Below are 26,335 nucleotides of genomic sequence, written 5' to 3' on the forward strand. Positions count from 1 at the left end.
CCTATGGATTTTTAAATGGGACCAGGTTGAATGAAATGGTTGAAGAATAACTTCCGGTTATTTTATAGGAATAACGCTCTGAAATTATTTGTTATTCTAGCTACTTTTGTACGGCCATGGCTGATTTAGACCCAGGAAATTTGTCTACTGACGAAAGTATTACATCAGGAGATACTCAAGCTGAACAAATACGCCCAGAAACTGCTGTATCGTCTAGTTATAGTAAGACCACCAAAACAAAACAGTGAAACACTCAAACATTAATTATTATCCTCCCAAAATTAATATTAACCAATTTTACACTTCACAACTCACAAATAAGCGGATGTACTGAACATTAATATGACTTACCTCCTACACAGTTTAGTGGTGGTCAAAACCAAAAATATCTCCAGCACTGAATCCCAAAAGGGATTAGCCTGAACCATTTAACAATCAGTCTGCTAGTGGAATACATTGTGGACTTCACTGACCAGTGCTATAGTAGAGTTCGCCAATCTCATATTCACTGATTTGCATATCATTAAGTGTATAATTGGTTGACAAATAAACAACTAAATAAACAATTAGCACTTTCATGATTAGCATCCCAATTTTCAAAATTTTATAGCTTTGTTTTTTTTATATCCAATTTTGGTTCTGTAAAATATTTCATTTAGATAAAAATAATTCATATTTTGTATGTGAATTCTTTACTCTTTGACTTAAAAAATAAATTTGAAATATTTATATGTAAACCTCTATTTTCATTAAATTTTTATGCTGATATAGTCAAATTACAGAATATTTATTTGAAAATTCCATGGATAAAAAGAGTTTTATTGGCAATATAGAGAACCAAAGGAATTTTTCAATTATTGTAAAAAAACGAAAAAGTTATGATGATTTAAAGTTGATGCCCCATTCCACTCTATGGATTTTTTGCCAACCAAATCCAAATCACAAGTAAGTGATGACATCATGAAGAACTCTCCTATATAATACAGTTGTACATGTAAATACTTTGTTATTTATATAGTTCCTAAATAAAAGTGTAACTGTTGATATATGTTCATATTGTCTTTTCTACCATACTCCAATGAATGTATAAGTTCAATAGAGAAAATGATTGAGATTGTGCAGTGGGGCTCTATTCTCTTTTACGAACATCCAGGTACTTTGAATTCTAGGAGCTGTAGCCACATGAAGCTTCATAGTTCCTTTTGTTAATGTATGGAGAACCCTGCAAGCTAATTCAAAATATGTAGCAGCTATCAGTAGTTGATTTAAAGGGAAATACTTACTGAATGCAAGCTGGAATTAAACTTTGCCAGTATAAATTATTCCATTTGCTTTGATTTACTAGTGGAATTCTTTATGTCTAATAGATAAAGTCCAGAAATAACCCAAAAAACTCAAATTTAGCGAGTGCCAATTTTCAGTACTTGCTGAATTTATCAAAATTTTCTAAAATTTAATCATGGCTTACCATAATTTCAGTCAGGTCCTTCAAATTGGGTTGGTCGGTGAAGGCCAAACAAACATATTTTTAATTTAGGCCCTATCTTCTGTATTGGTTAAATTTCTTTTTTTAAAGATCTTTTGAACAGATAGTCCAAAGCATTTATTAATTTCTATATTTGAAGATGATTACGATTGAAAAATATGAAATTTTCCATCCCAGCAGATGGACTTTATAGTTCTGAATGACTTCCGTTCAATTTAGATTCCTTCAATTGACCAATCAAATTTAAGTGATGTTACACAAAAAATGAGAGTGGTAGACTATAATTTCGACAATAAAATACTGATATTTTCACATAGACTCAGGATAATGTTACTCATTGACAGATAGGTAAATTTGATGGAAATATTGTCTACTTAAAATTAAGGAAATGTTAGCAGTGAAATTAAAAACTTCATGATTCAAAAACATTACAAAAAATTATGAAGCAATGGTCAGGCGACCGACTACTCTAGTCCAGAATGTGTAACCCGTATCTGGACAAACTATTCTCCATATCCAAATAATGTTTTGCCAAATTATTTATTATGTTCTGAAAATTCCATGAGTTGGCAAAAGTCTGTTTAAATAGATGACTTTCACATTTACCATATTCATCACATCTGGTGGAAACTGGTTTATATTTTCATGTTAGACAAAGAATTTACATTTGATTTGAAGGCTACAAGAACAGGATGTTGTCTTGAAAAACATGTCTGAACATAAAAATAATTGAAGTGCTCCATTAAAATACATACATGTACATGTATCATATAAAAATTCATTGTAGTTATCAATTTAAGTTTCTGGTCCCTTGGTTCCCATTGCAATGTCTCTTAATATTATGCCAGTTGACCTCGATATAAAGAACTTGTTAGGTATCAAAGTAAATTTGAAAGTCATCTATTCATTCATAGTCATGTACATGTAGATAATGTACAACTGTATGTTATTCTAATATTTATTGTTTGATAGGTTTTCTGTTTCAAAAGGCCCAAAATGTGTAACCGGAATTGACCGCCCTAAACAAATATATTTAATAGACTATTTTCAATTTGCTGTCACATTGTATCTTCATTAGGGTTGTCTCAGAAAGTGCTATGGGTTTGGCTTTAGTAAAGTTTCTTGGTGTTTTCTCTGTAAAGCCCTTGCCTCTAATACTTTACTCGATCTTTTAAGCCTGCTGATTGAAGTTGCTTTATTCTAGAATTCATCGGAATTTGGATGGTATTGAGTACACTGGAATTTTGTTGCTTATATCAATGCTTTGCATTCACTTCTAATATGACGTCTTCATATTGTCAAACAGACATGTCGGTACAACCCCACCTTTTTTCTTTCACAGTTGCTTTCAGATAAAACACTCATTTAAAAATGTAATGTGATGATTTAATGGCTAAGAGGTTATCTAATTGAAACAATTATATAAAGACACACATTTAACACATACGATGACATACATGTAAATATACAAAAATAATCCAACTTCCATACAGGGGAGGTTAAACATAACAGCTGTTGTTTTTGCTATGCCTAGGGAAATTTTTGTCACAAAAATTACCAAATTTATCAAAATAAAATATTTATTAGAAAAGAAATAATTCTTGGAAGGGGTAGATTTGTACTGATTTTAACATGGGTATGGCATTTATATTCAATTATTTAACACTGAGTGACAGCTGCTAGCAAGGCATGCTTTAATATAGTTCTTTCAGTCATTACGAAAAATATTTCCAATTTGTCTGACCAAAACTCATACTTAACCTTATCTGCTTCTTAAGCAGTCTAAAACTTTCAAAATTTCTATCTGACCAACTGGATTTTTGTCTGACATGACTATCGTTCAGACGGTATTTCATTATGACTGTTCTTTGGTTAGATTTCTTGAATGCTTTACTCCACCACCACCTACCAGTGCCAGTAGCCGACTAACAGCTACTGTTACAGAATGCCTGTAAGGCTTGGTTGTCTAAGATCTCCAAGGATAGTCAAGACAACAAAAATAACTACACATCAGTTATTGGAATAAATAATCATACATGCATATTCTAAACCTTTTGTGATAGAATAGGTTATCTGCTTTTGAGTATGAATTGGATTACTTGCCAGTTTATTGACTTCGCTAAAGGTACAGGTTGTCATGGCACTGTCCTCAGGTGGAAGGGGTTTGGGGTTTAAATTATTCATAATTGCATGAATTATAGTAATGGGTTCCACACTTGACAATGACTGTGTGTATGTATTAAATAGTTTATCAGTCATCAAATTGAACAGGTCTGTGGTTAAAATTATCCTCAATTGGAGAAATTTTAGTAATGAGTTCCACATTTGAACATGTGTATGTATATATTGAATAGTTTAATAGTCTTCAAATTGAACAGGTCTGGTGTAAAAATTATCCTCTATTGCAGAAATTATAATAATGGGTTCCACAGTTGACAATGACTGTGTGTGTATATATATTGAGTAATTTAACAGTGTTCACGGTAAACCATTAGTCCAAAGTCTGAGGCTCATTAAAGTAATTGTAGCATAATTCATTAAGAAAGGCGAATTCTTTTGTTCTGACATCATAAAAAAATACACATACATGAACATGTATATGTACATGTATAATGAAATTTATAAGTAAATCTTGCATCACTTATACATGTCAAGATAAATACACAATATTTTGTATCACATATCTGTATATGTACTTGTAAGTTGAACTTATTTTGAATAATGAAGATGGGTATTTTACATATTTTAACAAAATGATATAAAAATTTATAATATTAGACATATTAATGTGACTTCTACAGTTGTTATGTCAAATTTTAGCATGACACGTATTGGACACGAAGCGCTCTTTATTTAAAATATGCTGTGGTCAGTGCTTTTCCAAGTTTATGAAATATTAAGAAATGAAACCTTAAATTCTAAATTAAATTTTGTTTTACAGAGCCTACCGCTGTAACAGAAACCAGTAAACCTGCAATTATAGAGGCTGTCACAACAAGACCTAGCCGTACATCATTTTCAAAAACAATATTACAGAATGCTGTTCCTGAAAGGAGAAGCTCTTCAAGATCAATTAAGCGTAAAAAGTTTGATGATGAGCTTGTTGAAAGTAGTTTATTTAAGACAGAAAGAACAACAAGAATGAAAGTTCCACAGCCATCATTGACAGAGAAAGAGAGAATTGAACCTATTATCAAAATCATTAAAGAAACACCAGTTACTATGACAACAGAGAAGAAAAAGGTATTTCCTCTTAAAATTTAAGCTGAAATTGTACATATTTGTATGTTTTGATATTTTATCTTGTACAATTTGATAGCTGTTGTGTTCTGCCTTGGGTATTATTGTGCTTTCAGAGGCGTAGTACCCAAATCTCAATTGGTATGGCTGGGATAACAAACACATTTCTTTTAACTTGTCTTAATTAGTTACTGAGTAAAATACCCTGTTTTTTTAGTTTTTTGACAAGAATTCTAGGTACTGTATGATGTACTGACAAATATTATTAGTACTGGCCTCTAGCGCTACGTTCTTCGCTTTAATTTCTTCCTCTTTGGTTTTTGGCACTGTACTTTCTTAATTTAGTATTAGGACTGTGCTATTACGTATCATTTGCTTAATTCTTTCAAAGACTTGTACTGAAGTAATGAAATAAAACTTCATGTAAAACCATCCAAATCAAATAGAATTTTTGTTATTTTACTGTTTCACGTTCACTTATCACTTATTTTGTAGACATCAAAAACTTCATCAGCAGCAAGAAGAGCCAAAAGACAGAAGGTAATGTGCATGCACACATGTTACATTTGAATGTACATGTATTTACCACTGGACTACATGTAGTAGAGAACTTCACTTAAAAGATAGTTCATGTATAATGGTTGTCATTTTCTTAAACTACAATGCCCAAGTTAATGGGAATCTAAACACATAATATATATATATATATATATATATATATATATATATATATATCACATTGACTAAAAAAATTGTAGGTGTGAATCTTTATAAATTTGAATATAGATGTATTTATGATTTAAGAAAGTGATCTGGTAAATAGTTTGGTTAAACTATCCCCTTTAGAGTGGGTTAGTCTCATGCTTTCATGATCAAGGGGTTAGGTTAGTAAGAAAACATCAGGCAAAACTATAATTAAATTAATGAAATTTTAAATATTCTGAAAAGTAAATCCTTAGTAATTATTTAAGATAGGTTTGATTTGTCTAATCTGTATTAATCCAGCCAACAACACCAGCTTCTACTAAAGATCTTGGAAGGTGGAAACCACAAGATGATCTAGCCCTCATTACAGCTGTACAACAGGTAGGCATCTTTTTTTTTTACTTTAGATACACCCCCCCCCCCCCCCAAAAAAAAAAAAAAAAAAAAGACTTTTGAATTTCTGCTTTCTGCCATTCAAATTTGTATTAAATCTCTTTTGTTTCTGTCTTGTCTTAACATACAGTGTTTGAGTGAATGTAGTATGTGCTTTACTTTTTATTGTTGACTATTACTGAATAATTTGAATTTTATAAAGTACTCTTTATAAAGTACTCTAGTATGTTTGCAATGATGAAAATTATTTATTTAACAAAATACATGCATATTTTCAACTTTGAGTTACACTGTAGCAATATATTCTGTATTGAAATGATTTATTTCTTCTGATTTAAAAAAAAATACCCTTAGTTCTTTTAACCATTATCATTTTGGCACATGTCTACATTAAAAAAATATGAGTAAATGCTATTTCTTTGTTAAATTAAGAAAAAACTGAAAAGATAATCTTTTACTGAACCGCAGTTTGCATTCTATACCATTGGTGTTGATCTATTGTGTCAGGTAAGCTTGGACTCTTTTATGTTGAACATGTGCATATTCTGATGAAATAATTAAATTAATTATATGGAATGATTAAATGGTGGATTGATTTATTTTGTAAATGATTAATTATTAGTATGCTTGATTTTAAGTAGATTTAGCATGGCTTGAGTAATTATGTGATCACAGGGTTTGTTTTAATAACCTGTAAATACTCCTGTACTAATTGTCACCTGTATATACTCAGGTGAGAATTATAAATGATAGGAGTTGATAAGATTGACATCAAAGGTAGTTTACCTGACAAAAATCAACTTAGAGAGATTATTATTGAATTAAAAAAAAAAAAATATTTTATGACTTCAAAAGAAGATTTATATAAATATATTTATGTATATGTGTACCATTGAGCTGGAATTTCGTCAGACTACTTCTTTACCATGATGGAACAATAGACCATCGGTAAACTTGGAATTTTATACAAAAAGGTAAGATATAGTACATGTATTTATTTTCTATGGTAAAAAATAATCATACTTGTATATTTAGGAAATTTGCCTGTATATTTCAAAAATATAAAACACAATAGTGATATCTATTTAGTTAACATTTTGATTATTTTTGTCAATCATGGCAATACGTAAAGTTGCTTAATGTTTAATGTTTGGGATGATTGGATGGTATACTTTAAACTGTACAATACATGTAATTTATGAAAAATGCAAAAATGGTATAGGATTCATGTATTTATTAGAATGATTAATTTTTTTGGAAAATGATTCAGTAGTAATTTCATTTGCATGTACAGGTACATTTACATTTACTAGCTTATTTAGTACCTATCATTAATATTTTGTTTCTAATCAATAAGTCGACACACCTTCAATAGTAAAGATTGTAATTTATTTTATTTCCTGAAGATACTATCAATAACCTATTAGTGCTTAATTCAAATAATTTTTTTTTCATTTTTGCTTTTTTCCTTCCTAGATCAAAGACAGCTGAAGATGGAAATGCAGTTTGACAAAGAACAAATTGTGTGCTCTACCCACAATGCACAGCTAAGTTGTCTCGAGACTGTTTTGAATGGGATCCATGTTGACCTAGTTTCTGTAGATAATGAAGTGAACAACTTGGTGATTCAAGGTTATGAAGCAATTGAATCTTGCCTGACACCACATTTCTTCACAAACCCAAAGAGAGATACAAAAAACTTTGCAAAACTTCTTGAAATTCTTGCACATGGACATGATGAAGAGCATGCTTGTAGTTCATGCCTGAAATTCTCTAGTTGCATTGTATTCTTACAGAGGGAAGTTGATTGTTATGTGCAATTTACTGATTTCATCATTGATAAATTCAGTGCTGTAAGCAAGACTTCATTAGGTTCAACCATAACACCTATTTCTAAGAGCTTGAAGTCCTCAGCTTCGATCAGACGGAGTATGATTCGTACAAATCCTAATGTACCTGTATTTTCTAACCAGTCTGAGTCTGCTGACAAAAAGCCAGAGTCGTTGAAAGTGAATAACAGTTCAGAATCAATAGCTGAAGGTGAAACTGACTATTTTCATAGTGAAATATTCTTTGCAGAAAACAAACAATTTGAAAATTGCAGTTGCTGTTTAAAATGTCGTAGCATTGTTGCAAAATTCAGAAAAACTTTTGATGGAAAGCTGAAATACATACAGCTTCAATGTAGTGAACTGCAGACAAAAATGGAGGCTAAATTGCAAGAAAAGAATAATGAATTGCAAAATCAGTTGGAGAAAGTTCAAAGGTCAAGACAGATTGTGATGGAAAAATTGAACAATTTAAAGGACAATGGAAAGCAATGTTATGATTTGATAAATGGTGTAGAGGGTTTAAAAAATGGAAACTCTCATCAAAGTCTTGATTCTAAATCTTCCTCTGTAGACTTTCAACATGTGCCCAATGAGAACTCAAACAAACATTCTGATGATTCTGATTATGGAAGTGGATCATGTGTCCAAGTAACTTCTAGACTCCCGTCTGCTTCTGATGATGATCGATCACATGAGCAGACTGCAACAAATCAAAGACTACCATCAGCTTCATCAAGTGAAGGATCTTACACCCTTCCCATTGTATCAGAACTGAGCAATCTCAGTTTATCACAGGGTGGAAGTCATGGTAATGAGAGCGACAAAAGTGACCTTGATACACCTGTGTTTGTTAGCCAAACAGATCTCCTTGACAACTGTGTAGACCAATCCATCAATGCCAATGTTAAACTCAACTGTACATTGCCTTCACATGTTGATTTTCAACTAAAGAGGAGTAGTTCGGTATTGCAAATCAATTCTACCTTCAACAGGGATACATTTCGTAGACGGTCACACACAGTCAGCAATCCACTGAGGAAATATGGTAATCAGCCTATGAATGATTCTGGTCCATATTCATCTATAGGAGAAACAACTGATAATATAGTAGTCAATGACAATTCTAAGGCAAAAAATAGTGTTAGCAAATGTAGTGAAGCCATAACTAACAATAAAGAAGGTAAAATTAAAAAGTCCAAGAGTTCAATATTACTGAGAGCTAATCGACTGAAAAATTACTTAACAAAGAAGTTTAAAAGGAAGAGTTGGGGTGGAGCTACACAAGGGAGACAAATATCACCAACCTCAATTCAGGCAAGCTCTACAGGAGTCCAGTTCTTTGAGTATGACTTCTCAGATGATGGTAGAGACAAATCACTTAACATGACTTCAGATAGACTTGGAGACTTGTCTGGCATGCTCGATATGTCAACATTCATGGACTCTTTCTCTGACCCAAAAGAAAATTCTCATGTTTTGAACAGTTCTGCTTATTCTAAGTATCAGTCCAATGGTGGGCATGACAGCTGGATCTTCAAGAGGATTGCTGAAATAGAAAAACACCTTAAGGAATCAGGAAAACCCAGATCTGCATCAAAGGACCCCAAACATGGCTGTGTTTTGAAGGGTGAATATGCATATCCTCATACAGAGAAAAGGAGTAAGAAGATGGTGCTGCCCTCTAGACCTGTTGCAGTTACAGATCGTTACTTTGGTGATATGTTCCTTGTACGATCTCCAATGGAAAGTCTATCAGAAATCTCTGACATTGAACCTGTGAATCAATATGACTATTCTAGCACAGAAGTTTTAGATGTGACAGGCATTCATAAAATGGACAAACAGTACCTTGATTCTGAGGACAAGTCTTTGCTGTTGAATAATAGCAAAGATACTCTGAAAAACTCATCAAGAAGGAGGTTATTATTCAGTGGTGATGGTGCTTCCATGTCTACAAACAGTAGTCATAGAAACTGTCGTAACCATAGCAACTCAAGTGAAGGCTACAGTGAAAATACATCTTACTCTTCTGTGTCTGATAGATCTACTCTTCATAGTCTTGTTAAGCAGAATGGTGTACCCTTTAGCCGTGAAGAGGCTGATGGACAAGAGTCTTTTAGTAATGTTTTACGATCATCAACAGTGGTTTTCCATGAACTGTACTTGAACAAGTTTTGGCATCTAAAACCTTATCTCCTTCTTGGAACACTGAGCAGCTCATATTTGATGTACCTCGTCGATAATTATCCACATAACATCAAAGAATTACCAGGATACTGTAACAAAACAAAGGAAATTTCTACTGTATTAGTTGCCCATGTTGCCAAGCAGGCAGGTAATCCACAGATATTTGCCAGAAACCTTGTCTGGCACTTGTTCACATTGTTAGAGTTGTATGGTGGGAAGACAGCTTCTGGTCAGAATACAGACAGTCTGGACATTGATATGATACTAGCAGTCAGGAATGCTACTACTCAACAGTATCACATCACTGGTGAGACATGGCTTCTGAAATGTGTTCCATTCATTCATCAGTCAATTAATGTCCTGTTCAATCAGAAACTCAGACTCCCTGTATTTCGTGCTTTGTTTCATCATAGTGACTGCTAAAGTGATTTGATGTGCTTGTACATGTTGTACCAGAGGAAAATTATTGTACTGTATATTTTTTTGATAATTATTCTTCTAAATATTAATCTTTGTTGCCCATTTCACTGTATATTACTATTTTGATCTATGCATCTACTTTATTTTCATGCTGTTTTTTTTTGCTATACAGTTTTTGGTAGAATTGGTATAATTTTTTGAGGTTTATATTTTACTTTATAGTTCTGTGAATGGAACAGTTTTTGTTGTATAAATGCATTGCTTATTATTATATTTATGTTCATAAAAAAAACTTATTTCATTCATAAATTACACTAATGTTTGAATTTGTATAGTTATACTTTTAATTGTGATTATTCAAATGTTTATGAAAAATGTTCTAGTAGAATGTATAATAAATTTTAATTCTTTTCAAGTGTGTTATTATAAGACCAATATACAAGTATGTTATAAGAATAGATATGGTTAATTGTCAAAGAGACAACAACCCCTACAGGTTGAAAATGTCAACCCAAGGCCACTCATAGGTCTTCAATGAACAACAGGCAAACCCTCACCATACAGGACAGGCTACAGCTGGCCTCAAAACAATAATATACACAGGTACAGCGAAAAAGTTGCTGCATACATTGTGCAAATGTATATACTCCAACAACGCAAACATAAGCTGATGTTTTTGTTCGAGAAGAATAGATCAAAACCATCATGACATTTGATATGAAAATAGCTAGGAATCAACATTAATACACCACTGTAGACTCAGGAATTATTGCAATGATTTTTTTGGGTGAAAAATGCAACAAAGTAACAAAACTTAAAAATTGCAAGATGTACATAGGACAATTTCTTATGTATGATTTTTACTCAAAATCACTGAAGTTAAAATGACATTTCACCATTTTTTTGGCTGTGATTCCAAAATTGCAACAATTTATGCATGCAATTACTTCTGAATTTGCAGTTTTTGTTTGTCACCACTTTTGTATGTATTTTTTGATTATTTTATGTTCTTTGTTGTGTGTGTCTCTGTTTTCCACGTCTGGTCTTTGTTCCTGGATTACATTCTAATTGATTTATGATGGAATCTTTGTTCCCTTGATTACTCTTGGTAATAGTGGGCAAACATTGTTTAACAGGTGAAAAACAATTAACCAAACAAAAAACAAAAAAAACAAAAAAAATGAAAAAGTAAATAAAAGATTCTGGATATTTTGCCATCTAAGATTCTTTAAATCACACTTTGCAAAAATGGGAAAAACAACATATTCATCTTGGAAATAAAAAAAAATGCATTGGTGAAATGATCTTTAGGTTACCCTCCCATTTTCATGTACAAAGAAAAATCAACCTGTAGCACTAAGTTTCGCATGCAATGAACTGCTCCACGTGACTTGTATTGGTTCCATATAAAAGTTTATTACAAGCTTATGCATAACTATACATTTATAAGTACTGATAACCCATGATTCTAATATGACATGCTTGAAGCCTTTTAGACCACAGCCATGGTAAAAAAGTGATAAACACATGTACATGACTAACATATCGAGCCACACATAGGCTGCTTCTTTTCAAAAATATGAAAACAGCTGGCTATTGCACAGAGTAAAACAATGCAACATAAATGGCCAGCCCAAGGTGAAACAATGATAGAATGGAGTTTCTTTGATTTCTTTCTTAATTAGATTAACAGATTCTGCAAGTCAATTCAATCTGGCCAGTGAATTTTGCCTAGAGTATGTCATCCTCCACTGTTATGATTGAAAAGATTAAGTCCACCTATGGTGTAGAGATAATCAGTTTACTGTGAAATTATTATTTTTGTGTGGTAATATTTGAATTTATCTTTAATTTGATCAATCAAACTTTAAAAGAATGTACAGTAAACTCCAAACTCTTACAAGGGATAGAATATTGGTAGGTTATATTACCAGTGATTGAAGTACTATTTTAGTAAGCTGTGTTCCATCTAGGTTGTTTTCACAGGATGGTCTGCCCTCCTTTTTCCAAGTGACACCCTGTGCCCTTTTCATGGCACCGTGAACCAAAGTCAAAGGTTTTTTTTTTAGGAAAATGAATCGTTTATTTTACTGTTTCGTAATGATCTGCCATTTTTGTAAACAATTCTTGTGCATCGTAAAAAACTTCCTATATACTTGTATGTGTAGCCTTATTTTCAAGTAGAAAAAAATAAAATGTTCCAAATGGTCAAATATTCATGGCCTGGAGTGAAATTTACTTGTCTTTATGATATGGTTAATAGAAAAAAAAAACATCCAAAATTGGATTGCCCAACGTGCAATCTCTGTTTAACTTTGATTTGCTAGGCCCATCGGAAATTCCACTTGAACAATATTTTGTCAGACATCTAAAACCTTTGACCAAAACTATAACTGTCAAACATTTCCTACTCATGCAAAGAGTCATGGCCTCAAATCTGCTGGACATCCTGTCACATTTCTTGGATATATTGTCTGACCAAACAGATTTTAGTCTGGCATATTCTGTTGGTCTGGATGCTTGTCATGAAATTTGCTTCCTATGGACTTATTTCAACTCCCGATTTGTATTGACTGTGCTCCCTACTGTATAAATCAAATATTACAAGTACATGTTTAATAGTTTAATTTTTTTATGTTATTACAGACTAGTGATCTAACAGCAGTACATCTGGGTGTAAAGTTTTCCTGTAGATTTACATTGAAGGAGATACAAGAGAGATGGTTCGCCCTTCTGTATGACCCTATTATATCAAAGTAAGTTTCTGTTGCTTTGCAAATCTAATGGAAGAGTAATCAAGGGAACCAAGGCCAGACAAGGAAAACAGACAAATCTAGTGGAAGAGTAATCAAGGGAACCAAGACCAGACAAGGAAAACAGACAAATCTAGTGGAAGAGTAATCAAGGGAATCAAGACCTCACTGCATAACTGTATATAGTGAACATGGTGTTTGTCTATCTGTCAATCGGTTTCTGGGCACTATACATTTTAGTTTTTTTTCTACTACATCACAGCCACTTTTTACAGGAGCTTTGTATAGGTATGCCATATTGTTGGATTCGATTTCAGTCTGACGTAACATCATCTTCTTGTTTGACAACTTGACCATATACTTACTGGATTGAGTAGTGGGGGCATCTTTTAGTGGATTGAGTAATGGGGGCATCTTTTAGTGGATTGAGTAATGGGGGCATCTTTTAGTGGATTAAGTAGTGGGGGCATCTTTTAGTGGATTGAGTAGTGGGGCATCTTTTAGTGGATTGAGTAGTGGGGGCATCTTTTAGTGGATTGAGTAGTGGGACATCTTTTAGTGGATTGAGTAGTGGGGCATCTTTTAGTGGATTGAGTAGTGGGGGAATCTTTTAGTGGATTGAGTAGTGGAGGCATCTTTTAGTGGATTGAGTAGTGGGGCATCTTTTAGTGGATTGAGTAATGGGGGCATCTTTTAGTGGATTGAGCAGTGGGGCATCTTTTAGTGGATTGAGTAGTGAGGGCATCTTTTAGTGGATTGAGTAGTGGGACATCTTTTAGTGGATTGAGTAGTGGGGCATCTTTTAGTGGATTGAGTAATGGGGGCATCTTTTAGTGGATTGAGTAGTGGGGGAATCTTTTAGTGGATTGAGTAGTGGGGGCATCTTTTAGTGGATTGAGTAGTGGGACATCTTTTAGTGGATTGAGTAGTGGGGGCATCTTTTAGTGGATTGAGTAGTGGGGGAATCTTTTAGTGGATTGAGTAGTGGGGGCATCTTTTAGTGGATTGAGTAGTGGGGCATCTTTTAGTGGATTGAGTAGAGGGAGCATCTTTTAGTGGATTGAGTAGTGGGGCATCTTTTAGTGGATTGAGTGGTGGGGGCATCTTTTAGTGGATTGAGTAGTTGGGCATCCTTTAGTGGATTCAGAATTTGGGGCATCTTTTAGTGAGCTTTGTTTTCCTAAATTTTATTACAAATATTTTATATATATGTCATAACCTAATGGATCTGACAATAGGAATTTCTTTTGAAACTGACCTTGAGTTTTTCAGTTACTTAATTTGGAATGGTTGCTTTAATGGATGCATTGATTGGTTTTTTAAATCCTTTTCAAATCCTGGTTATTCTGTTACATTTCAACTTTTTTAACTGTATACTATGCTATGATTTTGCCTGTTTTGGCTTCTCTGTTGTTGCTTATTAAATTAGATCTGTTGCACATTTAATTAACACAAAAACATTTTCTTCTTTCATTTTTCATTTAGTTTGCACTCTGCCATGTACTTTTTTTTGCAACAACTGGTGGGGCCGCACTATGCAGCTGCTTAACCATTATAAGATATATAAATGTAAATTATTTCTATATGTATTTTACAGATTAGCCATGCAAGCCATCAAACAACTTCATCCAGATATTATATCAAATGTACAGTCGAAAACATTATTCAGTAAACAAGAAGAAAATCTTCTGGGAACAGTTTTATCTGTAAGTACCAACAATATGATAGTGTACAGGCTCACTCATAGACAGAAGTTAGAGTTAATTATCTTTTTCCATGCAGAGGTGTTGACTTTTATGGATTTTCCATATTTTCTATGAATTTTGACCACAAATTAGGAATTATGCTCTATGGATTCCACATATTTTCTATGAATTTTGATTGCAAGTTAGACTCCACAGATTGTGAACCCACCATTATATCTTTATTAAATATTGGCAAAAAAATATATTTCGATGCATCAATAACTGGAAGATTCTTATGTAAAAAAAATCCAAGTACATGGCCTAAACATTAAAACAGGAAACAAAGATGATTTACATTACCATCATAATTTATAGAATGAAATCGTAGTTCAGGATTTTACGGATGTGGTAAAAATGTGGATCATCATCAAGTAGCATAAACATATATATTTATATAACATGATGAAATGGTCATTGTATAATGCAGTAGTCAACTCAAGAGAAGCCTTAAGTGTACAATTAATCATTATATACCGTGAAAGTACTATTGTTCGTGGGGTACAAATTTTCATGGTTTTTGTGGGTAGGCCAAACCACGCGGAACCAACGAAAAAGAGACTTCCATTGATGTGTACACTAAAAATCTCAAAACCACCAATTAAAAAATCCACAAACTTATGTTTCTCTTCCGTAATCCACGAAAATTGGTATACACGAATTAAAGTACTTTCACAGTAGTGTAGCAGTTGCTTTAATAAAAGTCTCCAGTGTACATTTAGTAGTAAGGCAATAGGCCATAATGAAAAATAGCATTGTGACATAATTCTTTACGACCTGTTTTACACTTTAAACTTTTTGTGAAATTGACTGTAGAGTCATGAGATTCATTTGATATCAGCACTTGTTGGAATTAAGAATAGTTTTCTTCCCCAAGCAATAAAAAATGCTTGGATGGATTAAAATGATATTTAAGTACAATGTTTGTCATCATAGAATGAATCTCTCTTTTGTAGTTAATTGTTTTTGCATTTTTTATTTCTAAGTCTATGACTTAACACTGAATGAAGGGGTTGAACATTGAATGTGCTTTAACATAACTGTTCATTAACAAAACAAGAATGTTATAAAATTTGCTTAAGAAATTTGTTTCATAACAACACCATGACTTTACAACCTACCTTCTCTAAATGTAACTGTAAAATAAATCTGGATAAAAAATAATTATTCTAAGATTGGCTTTGAAAAAAAAGTTAACTCTTGAATTTTTTTTAACCTGTATCATTATTGGTGAATGCAGGTTTAGTAGCTGCTCGACTCTGTGGATCTGACACACATAGGGATACCTATATTAAGGAGGTAGACCTAGGGTAAGGGACATGACTCTTAAAAAATCATTGGAATGTTTGTATTCAGCGTTTACATCAGTCTTGTATAAGGATCTAATTAACTTGGATTCATTTTATTCTGCTTCAAACGAAAGCTTGAGAAGCTTTGGTGAAATTGGATATGATGCAATCATATCACTGATTTAATGAGTTATGTCCCTTACCCTAGGTCTACCTCCATAAAGCTCATTGTCCATAGTTTTGTTATTTGTAGTGCAAGTTCTTTACATGTACAATCTTCTTTCAGACAAGTCAGCCTAATTTGGAAGTATTTGAGGAACTGATAGACAAGAATCCAGAATCATTTTTCCCTTCAAGGAACCCCAAATCTCTTCACAATCATTGGTTACTGATGAAACAGTATCATCTACTTCCTGACCAATCAGGTTTGTTGTAACAAACTCATCACAGTAAAGTTTTACGCCTGATTATCAAGATCTTGTTAGTACAAGAACCATGCAAACGAGGAAAAAAATCATCTTTTGTGAACAACCCAAAATATTTCAGACAGATATATCTGTAATAAAAAAAAACACTGGTACCAATAAGAGGTTGGGAAAAAATTTAATTAGTCACTGTCTAGCTTGAAGAATATTTCCATTCTTATGTAAGTCATGTAGCAGACTGAAATTTTTTCAACAGCATCAGGTATATCAAGTTTGATATTTCTATCATATTTGCCAGATTAACTTGCTTATAATATAAGTATGATATTTAGGAAATTAAGGCTTTGAAGATGGACATTACATGTTAGAAAACAACTTTGCCCTATACAGGAAACATAGACCTTATCTTAGCTATTGGTTTATTTCAGTACAACCAATGCCACGAGGAGACCATGTATTAAACTTCTCTGATGCTGAAGACATGTTGAATGATGATGATTTAAAGTGAGTATGAACATACTGTTAATTTTATATGCTATTAGCTCCTCGGCAACCATCTATGGTTATTTAGACAGTAGATTCTGTTGGAGGGTGAGGTGTTAGCCCAATCCCTCCAACAAATCTACTGGCTGTCTAAATACAGTGAAACTTCTCCAAACCAGCCACCACTGGGACAAGAGGAAATGGCCGGTTTATAGGGGTGACCGGTTTTGTGAAAAATATCAATGCATTCGAAGAGCTGTTTCCATTAATGTGTTCTACCACCCTTCACCTTGTGTGTTTGTTTTTCGAGACATGTTTAATTCCAATGCTAAGCTTTTTGCCTTTAATTACATTTCAAAGCTTGCATCATTTGTAAATGATTTGATTTTATTAATGGTACTGTTGACAAAAGTGTTCTTGGTTTTGAAAGAATGTGTATGAAAAATCAAAGGGCTATTGATGGTAATCAATCATTTGTATTGTTTTCATAAATCACCTATCAGCAAAGTCTAATTGATAATTTCACCCCTTTGTTGTTTTGACATGGATACTGGTCACATTAATTGACAGTTAAAAGATCGTAAAGATCGTACTATTAAATGACCCTGGTTGCCTGACGTGTGTACACACCAATTAACACCCAACCAGTGACAAAATGTAATGTCTGGATTAAATTTGTTGTTTAAACTACTGTCCCCTTCAATTACCATCTGTCCACTGATGAAAAGCAAGTCGGTCAGTGAATGAATTATTAATTACGTAATTTTACGTTATCATTTACAGTTTTGTTGACACACTTATTATTTTACTGGTGAACAATAAACAGGCGGCTGGAATTGAGAGGTTGTTTTTATTTGAAATAAGTAACTGAAACTATGAAAAACTGGTCTGTGTACGGTTTTAGGGGGTGGAAGGTCTATTGAAGACAAAACACTGGTTTTAAGGTATATCGGCCGGGACTTTTGAAAACAGCCGGTTTGAACGGAAGATGGGTTTTCTGAGGGTCCGGTTTGAAGAAGTTTCACTGTAATCATAGATGTTACGGTAGCTTATAACTTTTTTATACAATTTTACTTATCGAGATAGTATTATGGGAAAATAAATGAAATTTGTATCAAACTATATTATTTCTAAGTTTTTTTACTGTTACTATTTTTGTGTTGGCATCTAGGTCAAATTATTGAAATGTACACACTGGATGGTGGCGTGCTTTAAACTTTTCATGTAATGACATCCTGGTGAAACTGTTTGAAAGTGCACACTTAGCGTGCATCGTCTTCATTAGTTGAGCTTTATATTACTCTCATTGTCAAGGTCAATTATTGAATATTAGACTGATTCTGCAACTGTTGTTATCATTGGTGAATTGTTTTTTCATTTAAAGTCTTCATTTGCATATTGTTCATTAGTTTGATACAACAAATATTTTCATCCATGGCAAATTGATTTTCGATTTCATCATTTGCATACTGCTGCTTCGGTTATTTGAATGAATGGTTTTATCCAATCATGACTGGTCAATACGATGCAAATTGTTCAAATTAAGAGTGGACAAATTCTATTATTAAAGTGAACGTGCTGATGGGTAGAAATTGTTAATTTTGAAAAAAAATAATGATAAATTTTTGGTTGTTTAAAAAATACAGTTTCATGGAGAAATTTTCTCCAGTTAATTTTCTACCCCAACAAAAGTGAAGATTACTACTCATACCCATTGAAACATTGAAAGTTAAAAGTAGAACAATTTCAAATTCATGGTCATTGTGGTTTCGTAAGACAAAAGGTGACATTGGTTAATTGGTTGATTTGTTGTAATCATCATTGCACTACTTAAGTGTCAGTCCCTGGAAAAATCAGGCAGTGGATGGAGAATGGTATGAAAAAAACCCATCATTTTGATAGTGTAATTTGACTATTTGCACCATCACAATCAAGAATAACTGACAAGATTTTCCATATCATGTTGGACCATTGAGTTACAATTTTATTGAAATGCACTGAAAATGAACATTTTCAAGGGGAGATAACTGTCAAAATCTTCGTTTTTCTAAGATTTTATTGAAAAATTTCTACACAAAACCAGTGATGCAGAGATCAAATAAGGGTCTTTTCAAATAGAGAAAGTATTTTTGAGTGATATTACATTGTCAGATCGGTGGGGTTTTGACATGCATCTTTCTGATTTTTTTTCTATTTGCCTGATTCATACAAACACTTACACTGAAGCATTATCAGTAGTATTACACTTCATCTGTTTGTTCTATGTCACCCCCTCTCCTTTATGAACAGACTTAAGGGGGAAGTTCTGTCTTAACCGAACCTCTTTCTGACAAAAAAATGATATAGAATATAGATATAGAATGTTAGTTAATCAAGATTCAAATTACCTTGAAATTGATATAACAAGACTTAAAAGTGTCTGGTTTAGACAGGATTTTGGATTTTTTCAGTGTTTGGATTAGACAGGTTTTTAGATTTTTCATATTTTGGTTTAGAAAGATTTCACTGTAGATTAAATTACTGTTTTTAAGACATTTTTTGAATATTGATATTATTATACAGGTGTTAATATTTTTTGCAAGTAACATGTAGTAGATGTTCTTTTCATTTTTTCCAGAGATCAGTCTGATGAAATTTTAGAACATGGTATGTTTATGAAATGATTTTTAGTAACATAGTATAACCCATACTTTGCTGTCATAGTAATTTGATGTGGTATTTTTGTTCTGTTAGATTTTTAATTTGTTCAGTAGTTTTCATTTCAACTTTTGGGTTACCCCTTATCATTCATGGCAATGTATAGAAATCTGATTTATTATTAATAAAAACAAAGTAAATGTCCATATAAATCCAAAGTATAAGCGTGAAATAAATATTTTTTAACCAGTTCTGTAAATTGTGATGACCATATCTTATTTAGTTTGTAATGGACTATTATATTTTTTTATTACTTGCACACTAAACATGTTTTGAATTTTTTTATATATATGATGGTAAAGAAATTCAGGCCACATCTCTTTAGTTCTTTAGTTTTAACAAAATTAAGTTAATTTCCAATGTCTTTTCAATATAGAATTAGCAGTAGCAGATAGAAGAAACAAGAAAGAAATTAGACATTTAGAACAAGAATTACCCAAGTGGCAGGTGCTTGTTGACAGTGTTACAGGTATAGTGCTTTAAGTAGCACTCCAGCTAAGAATCGTGCAAAATATGATACATTTTTGAAAAGCCTACATATTTTTATTTTTGATATTTTGTTTCAATTGCCATAGTAAACAGAAATTAACCTTCAGTTTTTTATACCCTGTGTTCTTAGGAGATAAAATTATATAGAATGCACTGTAGATTTTAAAATTAAGGGAGATAACTCAACTCTGTAAGTAACACTCAAATACAATAGAATCTGTTGGATTTTCTATGTTAATTATCTCTCTCAGAGCATATAGATTGGAATGAATAATTACACATTTCGTAATATAGACCCATAAAACAACTAAATTTCAAAAATAAAAATATGTAGCCTTTTTTTTGGGGTGTATGACATTTTTCTGATTTTGCATGATTCTTACAAATACTACTACTTAAAATGTCAAGGTAATTGTATTAGATATAATGAAAATATTGGCACCCTTTAGTCAAAATTTGTGTAGGTTCTTGCCTAAAATATTATTATCCTATGTATCTTATCTTAATTTTTAGTCTTCAGGTTTTTCCTTGAATAAAAATGGTAAAATTATCATGAAACTGTGTACACTTGTTCAACTGATATGGACTTTAATATAATTCATGCAAAAGCAGGAATGTCATTCCTGTGTTATCAAAACCTTTTATATGATATTTGTATGAGGAAAACCAAAAAAATTGGTATTACTTTTAAAGCATGTGTTAACATTTACTGTATTTGATAAGCCATATTTTTATATTCTCCATAGGTATAAGTCCACCAGATTTTGATAATCAGACTTTAGCAGTATTAAGAGGAAGATTGGTACGGTATCTGATGAGGTCTAGAGAGGTATGTTAATCAGGGATGTAGAACAGGGTACTTTACACAGTAGTTTATTAACACAATTTTTTCAGATATATTTGTTTGTTACCCCTGCCTTACCAATTGAGATTTGGGTGCTACGCCTGGTGAATTATTTATCTTTAATCTAATGAGGTCTAGAGAGGAAGGTAAATTACTTGCCTTCAATTTAATGAGGTCTAGAGAGGTATGTAAATTACTTATCTTCAGTCTTTTGAGGTCTAGAGAGGTATGTAAATAACTTATATTTCACTGTTCTTATAAAATAGGTGATGAAAAAATCTTCTATTTAGCCCAAAAAATTGGAATTCTTACAAAACACAAAAAGTGCATAATTTGAGTAGGGAAAAAGTACAAGAATGTCAGTCATATATGTTACAAATTTCAATATGCTGTACACATAATTCTAGGAGTTACCTCTCATCAGAAGCATTAGGGTCAAATATAAAGGAAGATCTTAATCCAAACAATAATTGTACACAGGCAAAATTATTTCACGTGATTTTCACATGAATTTCACATGATTTTCACCTGAATTGAGCAAATAAACTAAGTGACGGAGTTCATGTGAAATTCGGGTGAAAGGAGCCTTCATGTGAAATTCACACAAAATGTTCACATGAAATTCGTGTTTAGTGAATTTCTCATGAAAATCATGTTAATTTCATATGAATTTCATGTGAAGCTTGATTAACATGAATTTCACGTGAAAAATATTTGCCTGTGTATGCATGAAGTACTAAAAACAAAAACTATTGAAATAGAAAGCCACACGAATTGTATGGTATTTATACCTGTCCTTACATTAGTTAAGAGTGTATTGAGGTTAAATGTGTCTACATATATCTAAACTATTCAGGGTATAAACCTGTTGTCATATCAAGCTGTGTCCTGTGAGGCATTTTATTCTTGTCTTTACCTACATTGCGTCTTGTAGAATAAATAAAAACAATAAGACAACACCACTTGTGACCTGATGGGTTCACTACAATCGGTGAAACGTGTTGATGGAAATAAAGAATTGACCTGTTAATATATGGATGTGGTTAATATTTAAAACAAATAAATTAGGCAATTTCACTCTTGGGCTTTCTCCTGCACAAACTTCAGAACATGATTATTATTATTATTCTGCCATTAACAAAATTAAAAATATATGTTGAAAAAAGTAATAAATTATGGAGAAAATCTTTATATTGAGTATTATGAATAACAAAAGTACAACCACTTGTGCCAATAATACATCAACAAGGTTCAACTTCTGCACACTCATTAAATCTAAGCGTTCTTCAACACTCTTGGTCATATTTTGGTGATTCATGTAATCTGTTCTGTATACTTAGGTATCTACCCTACAACTGTCCTATGATTCTTTCTCAACCTCAAGTGTTATTCAAGTACAGTTTATTGAAGAATAAGTTGGGGAAAAACCCTTTTTATCTTTATATACAGTCGAATCTGTCTAAACCAAACCCAGAAATCCTGTCTAAACCAAACCCTGAAACCTGTCTAAATCAAACTCTGAAACATGTCTAAACAAAACCCAGAAATCTTGTCTAAACCAAACTCTGAAACCCTGTCTACACCAAATGCTGAAACTCCGTCTAAACAAAACCTGAAACTCATTTAAACCAAACATTTTTTCACTATAAATGTATTTTGAACCTTCATGGTAAACCGAACACCTGTCTAAATTGAACTCATTCTGAAGTCCAAAAGAATTTGGTTTAGACAGGTTTGTATTAATAGATGATGGTGGTAATATAGGTCAAATGTATCTGAAACTGTTACTGTAAAAGTATGAATTTTCGCGGTGTACTAATTTTCATAGTGGACAGAAAAGAGCGAAAAATAGTATCCGCAAAATTGAGTTTCAGCACTATAGAACACTTATCATTTTTTGAAACCGTGAATATTGATACTTGTAACTATGTTCACTAGACAGAATCTGCGAAAATTAGCATCCGCAAAAATTAATACATTTAAGGTATCACTCTTTTTTTGGTTTTTGTTTTAGATAACTTTAGGACGAGCAACCAAAGACAATCAGGTAGATGTTGATCTAGCCTTAGAAGGACCAGCCTGGAAAATATCAAGACGACAGGGGATCGTAAAGTTACGGAATACAGGCGAATTCTTTATCTCAAACGAAGGAAAACGACCCATCTATGTTGATGGAAAACCAGTACTAGCAGGGAACAAGCAAAAACTTAATAATAATTCTGTTGTAGAGGTAAAATATTTTTTCTTTAATATTCTGGAGATTTCCCTTTTCCCCTCATTGTGTCCCTTTCTTCATCATACCTTGTTACATGCGATGAAATTTTGTTTTTCTCTAGATATTTTAGATAGCACTACCTTATTTAAAAAATAACACTTCATAATAATATGGAACAAAGATAGGTAGTTTAGACATCCGCTTAATGAGATGCAACTATTATTGGTTTTTCCCTGTAACCACATGCACCCTGTATTCTTCAGTCCTTTACAAAGTTTACCTTATTTTCTGTAGCTGTTTGATATTGCAATATTTTGTTCTATTGGCTTGTAAGTCTTTTCCTTCATGTGTATTTTTTTATAAGTGAAAGACCATTCAGCATTTTTTTTTGCTACTTCTGGGTTCACAATATGATGCATACCAGTGGATATTTGAATATTCCATTCTTTGTGGTACTTCACTAAATTTTTTATTGTGTATAAACAGTCCTGATTTTCTTCTGCTTTAAAGAGGAATTAAACATTATGTTCTTTTTTAGCTCACCTGGCCATAGGCCATGTGAGCTATTGCTATCACTTGGCCTCCGTCGTCGTCGTTAACAATTTCTTCAAACATCTTCTCTGAAACCACTGAATGGATTTGGATGAAACTTAAAATGGTTGTTCCTTAAAGTATCCTGGACAAAATGATTTTTGATCTGTTAGAAAACATGGCCGTTATTACTAGAAATAGAACATAGGGGTCAGACAGCAGATTTTTGCATATATCTCCAAAACGGTTAAGTTTAACCAAATTCTGAAATTGGGTAAAAGTATTCAGCATGATGAGATTTATCTGTGGCTAAATTTTGGAGAAAATCTGTTGATCCATGTTTGAGTTATTGCCCTTTTTGGAAGTTTTTTGATGTTATTACTTTAAAAAATCTTCTCCTCAGAAACTACTCTACAGAATTGAATGAAAGTTGGCAATTTCGTTTTATAGGGTATCTTTAACAAAATGATAGTTTGGATTTTTGATTGGTTAGAAAACATGGCTGCCATTACTAAAAATAGAACATTGGGGTCAGACATCATATGTTTGCATGTATCTCCCTAACGGTTAGGTTTAACCGAATTTTGACATGGGTTTAAGTATTCAGCATGAAGAGATCTATCTGTGGCCAAATTTTGGTGAAACTCTTTTGACCCATGTTGGAGTTATTCCCCTTTTTAGATGGTTTTTGCTGTTTTTGATATTACTTTAAAAAATCTACTCCTTAGAAACTATTGTGCAAAGTTCAATGAAAGTTGACATTTTTGTTTTATAGGGTATCCTTAACAAAATGACCATTTAGATTTTTGAAAAATAGAAAAATGGGGTCAGACAGCAGATTTTTGTGTACATCTCCAAATCAGTTAGGTTTAGCCAATAGCTTTCATTGCTGAAATGATCCTTATTATAAGGCTTACAAAAGTCTCCAATGAATCAAATTGAGTCAAAATTGTTTGACAACTCCTTATTAGAGTTATTGCCCTTGAAAGGCAAAATTTAACCAGGTGAGCGATTCAGGCTCCTGGGAGCCTCTTATTTATTGTAAGTTTACTTTTGCCATTGGCAATTTCTGCTTTTTTAGTTTGCTCTGTAAAACCAGGTATGTATAAAGATTTAAGTATATTTTTATCATCCCATTTACACATAAGGAATTTTTCTACATATAATTTTCTAGAAGTTTTCAACAACCACTTATTATTCTTTTTTAGTGGGAATTCAGAGCTCATTCTTATGAACTCTTTATGAGGTCCTATGGGGAGACTTACAATCCTTATTGTGTCATTTACCATTCCAGATATCCTGTTTGCGATTTATTTTTCTTGTCAACCAGGATTTGATTAACGTGATCAAAACAGAAACACAGAAGCAGACAAACACATGATGAGCTAATAGAGAGGGCAAAACTGAGTGACAAAAGTTGGGCCAAGTTGGTTGGTTCAGGGAGGAAAGTAAAGACATGACAATGTTCTGTTGTACATGTACATTCCTAAACAGGCCATTAAGATCAGGATGTGCATTGTATTAGCAAAACATTAGCTCTAATGACAATCTATGGAAGTCAAAGATTGAAATAAAGGCATGAAAGATTAATAGTTCGTACTTTTAAAAACAACACTTAATTTGCATTGAATAATATAATTTTTATAGTTCTGACTTTCCACAACTTTTTTCTAAGCAACTTGCAGCCTTGTTATGAAACTTTGTGGGATGTAATATAACATCATGAAGGTGTGCATACTGTCAGGAATTTAATCATGGTAGAAATCATGGCTGATGGACTTGGAATTTTTCAGCAATATTTGGTCTGATGCGTTGTCCACAACTTCTCCTCAACAACTTGCATGATTATTATGAAACTGGGTTGCATGTTAAATTACCATATTGGAATGTTCATAATGTCTGGAATTTTTATCTTAACAAAAATTGTAGAAATTATGGCTTTAAAATCCTAACATGTAACTTCTGGCCTATACGGCAGATCTGTTATTCATAGATTTGTTGACTACTTTTAACCAGTGATTATGCCATACCAATACTGAATGAAATATCATAACCTGGTGACCAGATTTTTCCAATACAGTTAACATTGCAATTTTTTTCAACAGACCATTGAAATTGTATATAGATATGCTACTATCAATTTAAATTTTAAATTCTCTGCTCTCCACACTGGAGTCCCTATTCACTTCCATATAGTTTTCATTAAAATAAAAATCTGAAATAAAATTGTTTCATTTCAATACTTTTCATTATTTTTTTCAGTACAAATGTACTAATTGTAATGATATTAAGTACTATTCCATATAAATTTCAGACACTGCCGAATATAGAGACGATTCATGGCGTAGAAAAATCTATCATACAAATTATGCTCTTTTCATCTACATATACTATACTTTAGAATAACAATAGTCCTTTCTGTATTTAGATCTGCACTTTTGAGAAAACCACTAAAATCATCCAAATCAAACTGAATCAAGAATGGTAACTCTTGCAAAGTGCCAATTTCATACACAATCTATATAATTTTTATCTCACAAGTGCAAGAACCAAATGACAAACTAAGGATGGTTTTGTAGTCTGTAACTGTAAACAAATAAGAAA

The 26,335-nt window shown here is 32.5% G+C and overlaps 2 protein-coding genes across 2 annotated transcripts; both read left to right on the forward strand.

The window, feature by feature from the left end:
- Positions 1-7: 7 nt before the first annotated feature.
- On the forward strand, positions 8-25,384 carry LOC148599619 (microspherule protein 1-like). Its single transcript, XM_088559641.1, has 13 exons — positions 8-222; positions 4,428-4,729; positions 5,222-5,266; positions 5,732-5,812; positions 12,910-13,019; positions 14,614-14,722; positions 16,334-16,472; positions 16,901-16,976; positions 19,573-19,601; positions 20,029-20,121; positions 20,888-20,970; positions 23,000-23,215; positions 25,026-25,384. Exons 1-13 carry the CDS (start codon positions 117-119, stop codon positions 25,110-25,112), a joined length of 1,476 nt encoding a protein of 491 aa, XP_088415767.1. The 5' UTR covers positions 8-116; the 3' UTR covers positions 25,113-25,384.
- LOC148599620 (uncharacterized) lies at positions 5,850-10,639 on the forward strand. Its single transcript, XM_088559640.1, has 2 exons — positions 5,850-6,798; positions 7,301-10,639. Exon 2 carries the CDS (start codon positions 7,318-7,320, stop codon positions 10,264-10,266), a length of 2,949 nt encoding a protein of 982 aa, XP_088415766.1. The 5' UTR covers positions 5,850-6,798; positions 7,301-7,317; the 3' UTR covers positions 10,267-10,639.
- Positions 25,385-26,335: the final 951 nt, after the last annotated feature.

The sequence above is a fragment of the Perna viridis genome, chromosome 13 (genome assembly GCF_037379345.1).
Source record: "Perna viridis isolate PV_CMFRI_1.1 ecotype Kerala chromosome 13, ASM3737934v1, whole genome shotgun sequence".
Taxonomy (NCBI): Eukaryota; Metazoa; Mollusca; class Bivalvia; order Mytilida; family Mytilidae; genus Perna; species Perna viridis.

Excerpts from the sequence above, each read along its gene's own strand:
- LOC148599619 (XM_088559641.1), top strand. The coding sequence starts at position 117 with ATGGCTGATTTAGACCCAGGAAATTTGTCTACTGACGAAAGTATTACA. Across the intron at positions 5,813-12,909 it reads TCATTACAGCTGTACAACAG|ACTAGTGATCTAACAGCAGT; the intron begins GTAGGCATCTTT and ends ATGTTATTACAG. Across the intron at positions 14,723-16,333 it reads TTCTGGGAACAGTTTTATCT|ACAAGTCAGCCTAATTTGGA; the intron begins GTAAGTACCAAC and ends ATCTTCTTTCAG.
- LOC148599620 (XM_088559640.1), top strand. The coding sequence starts at position 7,318 with ATGGAAATGCAGTTTGACAAAGAACAAATTGTGTGCTCTACCCACAAT.